Below are 11,042 nucleotides of genomic sequence, written 5' to 3'. Positions count from 1 at the left end.
CTTGGACTTATCTCTGTTGCCCAGCTTATCCTTTAATTGTTTAGGTTTTGGATGAAAGCTCAATGGTTTATTATTTTCTAGTCATTGCCCATCTTCTGTGGCAGATGATCACAAACGCCAGGTTACCTTTGTCATAGAGAACCTGGAGATGACATTTGTTATCAATTGAAGGCACAGAAATATACCGTATCAAAATCTGCCACAAGCATGTGGCATTAAATGTAAATTTCAAATAACTGTCACTGTATCAATTAAGTCGGTTATAAAAAAAAAGGAAGTCCATGGATCTGTAAGGCATCTTTATTTAAGCTGGTAGCATGTATACAATACTCTGCTGATGAATCTAGAAAACATCTCCATTTAACTACATTCAAATTCCTTTTGTTCATCATTTCATGCTCAAATGTGATCAAGAAAGAACACATAACGTCTGAAAATCAAACACCAATTCATGTATCAATCAATTTGACACTGGAGAAGATCCTCTGCAAACAGATCATGAAGCCACATTATGCTGTCCAGAGTCCCATTTCACAAAACAATCAAACCAGTGGATGGACCATCAGAGCTCCTCTGTAGATTCAGTTTGAAACGAACGAGACAAAACCCATCTCTCCATTCATTCATGATGTGCATGAGCATTACTGGTTTTTCAACGGTACAAAAACCAGCTGGTCTCCATGTTAGCGAATCTTAGTCTCTACAGCATCGACCTGAAGAGCTGCTCCTGTCCTGCTCAGACCGCTTTAAACCACCGGCTGCTGGCGTCGGTGGAGCAGAGCCTCCTCTCAGCCCTCTCTGACTTTGGCGGCGAGGGCAGAGTTCTCCTGTCGGATTGCTTTGTAGTCGTCCATGATCCTCTCCAGGTTGGTCACGGTTTTGTTACAGTTTTCCGTCTCAATCTGCAGACAACGGTCAGACAACAATTCATCAGCCACAGCGAAAAGAATTTCTATTCACCCGATAACATGGCAAAAGCTGCTGCTTGAGGTTTTGTATACTTGAATTTGGATATACAGCAAAAATGATGTCAGTCTCAAAAAGACACAAAAAGTTTGGCAGATTTGTCACTTGATGCTTGAAAAAAAATTGGCTAGAGGGGTTTGAATAGGCAAGAGATATAACAATAAAGTCACTAAATTAGTGACTTAACGACGTATCGATCCACTTTTTTTACTTCCAATAACCAATACACACACGTATCTGATGATACCGATCCATAACACTAAAGCTAAATCAACTTAAAATGTTTGTTTCTTTTAAGCAAAGAATTGAGTCCACTGAATTACACATTTATTTGATAACTGCACCAATACAGCACACTTACAAACACCAAGAGTTTCAAAAAACTTTGTTCAGTGAGCACAATTACGAGTACAAAAGTGTAAAATAAATAATGAAGAAAATAAAAAAAACAATAGGTTGACTACCTTGGTCTAACATGTACAAATAAACTCCAACAAACAAACAAACAAACGGTTGAGAAAGTGAAATTAGTTGTTCTAAATATTTTCTGGATTGGGCACATTGTCACTGATGCCCGATCTAGAACCGTTTTCAATATGGGGGCCGATACGGATAGCGAAATCGTATTGGTGCATCTGTAGTGCAGTGGTGGCCTGGTGGGTGGGTCGTTCAGCTAGTCGTCTCTCACAGCAGCGCCCGGACGACAGAGGCTGGTTTGTACAAATATATTAAATTGGTGGATAAGATTAGCTCCACACGGCAGCGTCTGCATTGCCAAAAATGACTGGGGGTCCGTTGGTGTACACGTTTCACTCAGACTTTGTTTAAGGACGTTACTATGTTTCAAGATATTTAGTGAACTTTAGCAGAAGACCATTTGAGTGACGTTGTGGGCAGGCAGATGCATTTGACTGCTTCAGCACAAAAACAGGAAAATGAGCTAAGTCTGCTGAAGCCTACCTGTTCCTCCAGATCTCGAATCTCTCTCAGAATTGTTCCCGTGTCCTCAATGGTTTGGATCAGCTGGTTGCAGTTCTGTAGTGAATGACAGAGACATAACAGGAGACCGTTTCCTGACATGAACCAGCACAGACGACAGAAAGATCAGGGTCTTGGACCCACAGTGACACACCTCATGTAAGGCAGCCAGGTACTTGTAGGATTTGCGCACAGACTCATCTTTCTTGGCATCCTAAACAGAACAACAGCAAAAGGATTAATTCTTAAATGAAACAAAAAGAGATACATTATCGATTCCTGGAAGCAGCTGCATGAAAAACAAAAAAGTGTGACTGAAGATTTTTGCAAAGTTAGAGACGAGCCTGCTACCTTAAAGACCAGCTCATCAGTCACAGCAAACGTCCGGTCCAGTTTCCCAGTGAGGCTGTTGATCTCCTTCTGCAGCTCCTTGGTGTCTGACAGGATCTGAGGAGAAGTTGGTGAAAGAAAAAGCAACGGAGGCACAACAGAGTCCAAATTATTTCTCTTCAACGTAATGTGACTAACTCCATGAATCCTAGAAATCTGTGAATTAGCTTGTGCTCTTCACCAACTTCTTCAAATCTTACCTTCGTAATTTCCTCCTTCTGTTTTTTGATATTGCCAACAATTTCTAGGATTCTCTGAGTGTAGGCTGATCGAGACACGTCCTGGGGAAGGCTTTCCAATTCAGTCACCTTCAGAGGTGGAGAAGAGAGACAAGGCTGACTCAAACACACCCAGTATTAAACCAACCTGGTCATACATTAAAAAAAACAAATGAATAAATACATTTCTAAGGGGTCGTTTCAGCATCAGTCGGGCCAACAGCGGCACACTTCGCATTTGACTTAAAGCAATGTCTTGCTGGGCTGAAAGTTCATTTGCAAACAGATGAGGAGATAAACGCCGGAGCAGCAGAAAGTCAGGAGGTCAGCGCGGGGTCAGACTGTGTCTCCTGACTGGCTGAGCTGCTCCTTCTAAAAAGACTTTCAGTTCTAAGCCCTCCACTTTCCCAAAAAACACTGCTCCAGCCCAAGCAGGTCTGCATATCTGCACCAACACTGTGCTGAGTCGACACTTCTTTCATTCTGTCATCACTCTGGCTATGACACTGTGGCCCTTGATGGGGTGACACTACAGGAAGTACAGAGCATCCCTGGCGGTGTGAATGTGTGAAACATCAGTTGTGTACCTCATTTCAGACGTCTTTGTTCATCACCTTATTTGCCTCTATGAAGGTTTATTCTGTTGGGCTTACTATGTACTGCTTCATGTGTAAATTATGTAATCTGAATAATTACATAATTAAATGATACTGATAACTGGTGTTTATTTTCATCTTGTTGCTTTTTGTTTCTGGAGGAGGTTGCTTATGTGATATTTGTTTGGTCTAGTAACGGTCATGGGTGCTGCAGCACATAACTGTAAATAATATAAATTTTTATTTACAAAAAAGTGATTGGCCCAAATTTTAATACTGCTAGATATCCCAAACTGCAACTCTTCCGCAGTCTCACAAACAGGAACGCATTCATCACGCAATCATAAGAAGATGAGGCAGAATTAGCAGACATACCAGCTGCTTGTATGACTCTTCTTTCTTCTTCGCCTCCACTGTGGCTGCACGGATTTTTTCATGCAGAGACTTGATCTCAGAAAGCTTTGTGGAAGACTCAAGCTGTGGAAAACGGAGGCGACATCAGCACCACCAGAACTGGCTGAACAGAGGTCATATTTACTCCACCACTCACGTCCTTGGTGCTGCAGATTTCTTTTAGCCTGCGATGTTCTTCAATAAGTGGAGCGCGATGTTTTTCCCACTGAGATGCCAGATTCACCACCCGGTTGGCACTGGCCTCCACCTGGGCCTGCAGGGCCGAGCAGAAACAGGGGAGTGAAGAAGAGCTTCTCTGAGGCTGGATCAGAGTTTCCACACATCCTTTCTTACCTGAAGCTTTTGCAGGTTGTTGTCTGCGTCTGGCAACAGATCGATAGTTTTCTTCTTTACCTGCATCTTCTCCTCATTTTTAGTATTTTCCATCTCTCTCTGCTTCAGTTCATCAAATACCTGCCAGCAAAGCAACATTTTTCAGTCTATATGCTTCTAATATTTTTTATAATATGAAGTTTATACCAGTTATCAAAGCAATCTCCAAGGGAACAAACTGAAGCAAATCAATGCCTTGGAGCTACAGGCTGTATAAGGGGCGCTGCAACACTTCCTGCTAGGCCTGCAAGGGAGGCATGTCTGGTATTGTCTGATAGTACTTTGGTCATCTTTCATATCAAGGCTCATTAACATTGCTGACCCAGAAGCAACGGGTCAGCCCCCCTTTTTGACAGCTTCAGGGCAGCCCAGGGCCGAGTTTCTGTCTGGGAAATGGGCCCACCACCTGGCGAGTGGAGGCTCCTATTAGTGTCGTGGTTTCCAAAGATTTTCTGGGCCCCCCTATATATTCCAATAAAATCCCACCCCCCCAAAAAAGAAAAAAAGACAAAGAAATCAACTGGGCACAACACATCCCAGAGTGTGTGCCCAGGTTTATGTCTGTTCAACCAGACATAAAGCTGTACACATATTTTGTTTTCAAACTTCACTGAAGTTTATTTCACACTTCAGTTTACAACAAAACACACTACAAAGTACCTTTACAGTGAAACACTTTTGTGTAACTGTTTTTTTTTTTTTTTTTCCCCATTTGTCCATAATGCTTCCCGTTCCCCCTGTACTGGCATTGCGTTCCCCCCAAGGGGGTGCACCCCACACTTTGAGAACCACTGCTTTAGTGTATAATTGTGGAGTACTTCAGTTGTGTTTCCTTTTGTTTTTCTTCTGTTTGTTTTGGTTTTTTTGCATTTCCTTTAATTCATGTAATTTGACATGCTGAAATTGTGCTCTATAAATAAAATCACCCTCCCTTCGCTGTGAGGAAGAAGGACATCTAAATGCTCTGTGAAATACCTGAGCATTAGTGACACTCATGTGCTTCATGTCTGCCACCATCAGGTCGACGTCACTGCAGAGCTGCTGAAACTGCTGCTGCAGGGCAGCTAACTCCTCCTGCTGGCGGAGCTGAGCATCACCCTCCGACTGCTGTCCCGTGTGGACTGGGCTTGTTACAGCCGCAGCCTCCTGCAGGATCAACACACAGTTAGCACAGAACCCGTTCTGCAGAGCTCCGTCTGCTCGTCCAGAGGCGCTCACCTGTGTGAATGTGAACTTCTGAGTGTGTGTGAAATGGCTGCCCTTGGTAAGGATGAGGTCAGAAGGGGTGGAGCCTCTGAAGGTGTGCAAGAGGTCAGACAGCTCAGAGGTGGAGCGGGAAACGCTGAAGACACTTTCGGGAGACGGCGCGGCAGCAGAGCGCAGCTGCTCTTCAATGCGTTTACGCAGACGGGTCAGCTTCCTGGAGCGGTACTCCTGTTCAACACGCAGGAAAACCCCGTCAGCACCAAATTACACATCACACTCACGCGCGCGCGCACACACACACACGTGTTATTCTGAGTCCACAGAGTAACTTTCAAACATTTTTCATCTGCAAAATTTAAAGTCTGAAATTTTTCTCTTTTTGCTCTTTCCTTTGGTTTGTTTTGTTTGTATTTCCTTCTAATTCATGTAAGGCACTTTGAATTGTCTTGTTGCTGAAAATGTTCTATATAAATATAATTACCTTACTTTAAAGGAAAGTAATAAAAAACTGGAATACAGGTAAAATCAGTGATGGTTAATCTACTAAATGCTTGAATGGTGATGTCACAGTAACTAATCTTATTTCTTGCCATACCCTGAGCTACTGGGAGCATGTAGACATTACCTAGGAGGCCTTCTTGGGGAATCCTGCATGTGACTAAATCAGTCTTCAAATGATGAAAAGTGTAAAATAAATGAAAAATTTCACTGGATGCTCACACATGACACAGCTAGACACTGAGATGGAAACCATGCAATGCTGAGACAGAAAAAGAGGGAAAGAATTTTCATCCCCTTTGATAACATTGCAACTCTTTCTCAAAAATGGGGACATGGAGGGATTTTCTGATGTGGAGCAGCCCTGACCTGTGGTGTGAGGCGGGACAGCAGGCCCTGACTCTTCCACTCGGTATCCCACTCCTGAGCACTGCTCAAGTCCGCCGTGTGTTGCTCCAAGATGGACGACACCATAGAGGTCTGACTGGGAAACTGAGCGACGACAGGAAGGAGGAAGTCTCTCTGGTAGTCCTTCACCTCTGTAAGCGCAGCGCACATGCACACTCAATTTATTCACCTAGGAAATATACTAACATTTTTTCTGAGCTAGAGCAGTTTTTGGATTTACACAAAAGACTGTCATATTTTTTAATGATCTGAAACATTTAAGAGACATAAAAACCAAATCAAAAGGCAAGTTGAAAAGGAACAAATGATTTTTTAAGTACTTTACATGATCTAGTTGCAACTGAAGAAGAAACCATCATGAGTTTGGGGTGAAACCTGCATCGTTCAGTACAACTCAAACCCATATGAATTACTTTGCAGCCCAAAGGCTACACCGTGTAGAGAATTGTTTTAGCATTTTGCTAACTGAACATAAACTCTGTTCTGACTCAGCCATGTGTCTGCAGCAGAGGACATACCTTTGAGATACTTCTGGCCGTTAGTGCAGTGCGGGGAGCTGAGTGGACAGACGTGGAAGCTGTGTGATGCTGCTTTATTCTAAAACACAAGAAAGAGGGTTTCAGCAAAGATGGGAATGTTTTCATCCAGCTCTGAAGGTCTGTGTACTTTCAGGCAGTGCAAAATGAAGAAACAAAACTAGACTAATTTTTTTTGGTTTTTGTTTATTACACCAAAATGAGAAATCGGATAATGGATAAACCCGGGTCGTTATTCGATGTCTCAAATAAAATGCCTGAAAATACATGGAAGCTTCCAGTTGGCTTTCTGCACTGTATCAGATCAGCCTTTTCAATTTCAAATACTTTAAAAAATTTATTTAACAAAGTTACAATGCTCAATAAATTTAAATAAAAAATTCAAAAACTTCAGACTATGTACAAAGACAACATTTAAAAAGGAGAAATTGAAAAAAAAAAAGATGACAAGCTGGAACATTTAGCGCAGAAGAAAGTATGCACTGATTTCAACTTTGGCTGATAATTAATCTTGTTGAAAACTCACTAAATTTATCAACAGAGTAGCTAAGTCTGCAACAGCGGGTGACTATTATTAACCACAAATATGTAGACAAACATGTGACTGCAGTCAGCATCTCTCTCACAACAAGCAGACGGGAAGAGCGGCTATATTTTTAAAATTTCAGAGGAGATAAGATCAGATTTTTACATAAGGATCGGCCAATCACTGATCTCCTAAAGTTAAGAAAATCGGGGATGATCTATCAGCCGTATGATTTACCGGTGCACCTCCCAAACCCAGAATTTAAATCTATGTTACAAGTCCTGATTAGCTCTATTAGATATTTAAACGACCAAGTGAACTGACCACAGATCTCTTCACAAATCTATTAAACATAATGAAGCACAAATCCATGCCTTGCAAATCAGAGGTAGAGAAGAAAAACAATATAAAGTGTAAAGACAGTATTGAAATAATCAAAATCCGAGGCTACAATTCAGTAGGGACTACAAGTACTTATCACACAAAGGAAATTTGTTTTATGATTAAAGTGTGATTTTTGTAAATAGTTTTTAAGTTTGTGCATGATTTTTATTAATCATGCTACTGCACGTTCTTAGTGTTTTTACACTGTTTTTTTAAAGAGAAAATTATTTAAGGACAGTAGCCTGTGAAGTTGTAGGTTTATCTATCAGCTGTCTGCACAGAGAAGCTGGTGGAACACCTAAAAGGTAGCGGCCACATAACAGACGGAAGGACTGTGTGATCAGCAGGTGAAAACAGTCCAATAGGAGCGACGTGGATCTGCAGAAACAACGTGTTACAGAGTTGTTGGGAGAGCGGCGGAGGAAATCGGCTGCTTTACGAATAATGCTTCCGGCCAGCAGTTGTTAGCATTTGCGGGGCTGCAGTAAGTCTACTGTTGAGCAAGGGGCATGTTGTGTATGACATGAAGGAACAAAGGGTGGAAAGTAGGGTGACAAGAGAGAGGGAAGACATGCGGCGACGGTCGCCAGGCCAAGAATCGAACCTGCGATGGACTAAGGCCCCCTTTGTAAGAATAAAGTCACCAGACTGAAGACCTAGCACAACTAGAGGTACGCAATATATCGGCAGTAATATCAGTATAGGCTAATACTGATATCAGCCTACACTGATACAGGCTGATATCAGTATCAGCCTATATGTGTGTACACACACAGCAGTATTGGTTATTATTGGTTATTAATCAAGAACACTTAAAAAATTAGATCGTCAAACTGTTTAAAAGGTGAAGAAATAGCCTGTGCTTGGTAAATTAGTCAAGCTGTGTGCAGCACATACGTTATCAGCTACTGCTCTCACATGTTGACATACCTGAGTTTCACAGTGTAATGGCAACCTGCAGTTTAGAGGCACCCAGGAAACAGCCAGCTGGCTGCTGATTGCAGCAGCGATGGCTCTGTGGAGGACGGCCGATTTACCTGCAGGAAGAGAGAATATCTCCATCACCAGGTAAACAAAGAGATTTTAAGCTAGTAGTACTTGTCTATTTTTTACTCCCTGTCAAAAAGCTATGACTTTCAATTCTTTCTCATTCATTTTAGAATCGGAAATAATCGGATATTAAGAAGGACTGGTATAAAATGAGTATATTAGAAAATATTTTCTAACACCATTGTGTGATGCTTAAGCTTAAGGTATTCTATTCTGGGTAACATTCTTTTGCCATTCTGGTCCAAAACTGCGGAGCCACGTTGGCCTCAGAATTGTGAAAAAAAATAAAAAATGTTAAAAGGTTAAAAGGTCCAAACTTTCAGCTCAGATTCAAGGGATTTGTTGCGTCATGTGTTTACATATGCAGTACAGCGTACTATTTTTCAAAACCAATCACACAAACAGATCAATGAGGATGTTCTCAGTGGACGAAAATATAACAAATTTGAGTAATATTTTAAGCAGAAAGTGGCTGATTCATCTCTCCTGTCATCTGAAGCTCCGCCCCCATGCCAGAAGTCTTTTCAGTTTGTCATTATGAAGCGTGGTCTGTATTTTAAGGGAACGTCTTAATTGGAATCATTTTGGAATAAAATATGTCAAAAGTGAAGTGCAATGACACACTGTAACTAAGTGATAGTCGATACACCTCATATTTTTTCTCAAATAAAAAGGAACAAAAATATTCACACATTTCACAGCTTCCATTTTTGCTCCTTTTGCTTTAATACGCCAGGAGAGCAGCAAAGCCACACAGCCTGTACTTTTGTAATATCAGACTTCTTGAGGATGACAGATTTTTTATTTTTTTTATTTTTATTGTTACCTGTGGGCTGGTCCGAGGCCTCAGAGCTCTCCCTGGGCATTTTTTCCACCAGGTACATGAGTAGCGAGCGAATCTCTGGCTCATTACTGTATAGGAAAGTCTGGTAGCCAATCTCTCCTTTGTAGCCGACGTCCTGAAAACATACAAGCAAAAGCGTCAGCATAGCATACTGTACAATAAGAAGAAAATATGCAAGATGTGAGAATGTTGGGGAATTTTGTAACATGACTTGTGTTCTGCAGCTTTAAAGTGTTGAATGTAAGACGGATAATGCTAATTTGAGGTTCGAAGTTTATAGTAGCTTCAGGACATAGACTGTGTAACACAGAAGCAAAGGAAAGTCTTATTTCTGCATCACAGTGTTTGACATCAAAATAACGGGTTAGTATTTGAACTAATATTTTGATAAAATAACTGTACTATCTGATCACACATGAGCACTTTTTTTTTGGCAATGTGCAAGAGGACACTGAGTTCAAAAAACAGGTTTCACATATGAACTCCAGATGCATTAGCAGAAATACGAACACTGTGACCTGAACATGCCCGTATCAGGAAGACAGGCATGTGATAATGTAAACTTTGAGGAGAGACCAGAACCCTACAAACAGGGTGCTGATCGAGGGGAATTCTCTACAATTGGGCCAAGATTTTCTCGCAATTTGGTTCATGTTGACATATTCTGCAGTAATGTAATGCAACTTTGCTGTTCAACCAAAGCCTATAGCACGCAGAGTCTTTTTCCTGTAACATCAAGAGGAGACTGAACAGAAGACACCATATAATCAACATCAAAATACCATATTAGCAACCACTTCAGAACCTGCTGTGCAGCTGGAAGGAGTTCTTTTCAAAGAAAGAGGCTTATCCAGGTGGAATATTGTCTCTGCTGGTCAGATCTTGATCTGCTAGCAAGTAATGACACAAACAACTAGCCGGGGAGAACCTAATCAGAAGACATGATGTGTGGGCGGATCAGGGGAGTCTCACCTGACAAGCCTGGGCCAGGCTCATGCCCACCCTGAAGCGGGCAGACATGCCCGGAGGCAGGGAGGTGGGCAGCCCTTCCCCCAGGGCCGGATCGATCACCCGGATGCATCTGACCACCGCCTCCACGATCAACTCACTGGTGAACTGGTTCACCCTGTCGACGTCCTCACCCACCTCCCTGTGGGACACAAACCACACAGAGCCCGCCTGAGAGCTGTCAACAACTTCCAGCTGCAGGAACCCGATCGAGACACTTACGTTCCGACTTGTCTGAGAGCGTGTATCAGGATCTTATCAACTTCCTCCATCGCTCAGCTTTCTCTGGATATATTCTGACCGAGTGGCAGGAATCTAGCGAGACAGTCCGACTACAGACAGATGCTTTATTAACATGGGTTAGCTTCCATCGACTGCTAGCAACACACTGGCTCCTATTTACCAACTGCGGCATTCCTCGCTTCCATTTTCCCTACCAGCTTCGCTAAATGACTGAACACAAACAAAATATTCTAAATCAGTCCAAAACACTTCCACAATCACGTCCAACCCGACGGAACCGGCTCTAACAGAGCCCAGAGCTGGGAGTTTTTGTTCAGAGTGGAAGTAATCGTCGACTGGAACGGAAGGGCTTTCTGGGAAACGGAGTTTTCAGTGAGTCTGAGTCAACTGGGAATGTAGGACACG

General features: G+C 42.2%; 1 protein-coding gene across 2 annotated transcripts; it reads right to left on the bottom strand.

Moving 5' to 3' along the window:
- Positions 1–284: 284 nt before the first annotated feature.
- Positions 285–10,977, bottom strand: ccdc22 (coiled-coil domain containing 22). 2 transcript variants are annotated; one of them, XM_055048502.1, is made up of 16 exons: positions 10,617–10,977; positions 10,359–10,536; positions 9,369–9,501; positions 8,423–8,529; positions 6,565–6,643; positions 6,008–6,177; positions 5,153–5,368; positions 4,910–5,080; positions 3,896–4,015; positions 3,699–3,815; positions 3,524–3,625; positions 2,535–2,642; positions 2,296–2,391; positions 2,099–2,158; positions 1,927–2,001; positions 285–902 (listed from the first exon to the last, which is right to left on the bottom strand). In XM_055048502.1, the coding sequence occupies exons 1-16, from the start codon at positions 10,664–10,666 to the stop codon at positions 789–791; spliced, it is 1,896 nt and encodes a 631-aa protein (XP_054904477.1). In that variant the 5' UTR covers positions 10,667–10,977; the 3' UTR covers positions 285–788. The 2 variants fall into 2 exon arrangements, with proteins under 2 accessions (XP_054904477.1, XP_054904475.1); XM_055048500.1 differs by having other exon boundaries at positions 4,910–5,368; positions 10,617–10,726; positions 10,798–10,977.
- Positions 10,978–11,042: the final 65 nt, after the last annotated feature.

The sequence above is a fragment of the Poeciliopsis prolifica genome, unplaced genomic scaffold (genome assembly GCF_027474105.1).
Source record: "Poeciliopsis prolifica strain line A6 unplaced genomic scaffold, Auburn_PproV2 SCAFFOLD027, whole genome shotgun sequence".
Lineage (NCBI taxonomy): Eukaryota > Metazoa > Chordata > Actinopteri > Cyprinodontiformes > Poeciliidae > Poeciliopsis > Poeciliopsis prolifica.
Note: the sequence above shows the minus strand (reverse complement) of the source record. Positions and strands in the feature narration are given on the sequence as shown.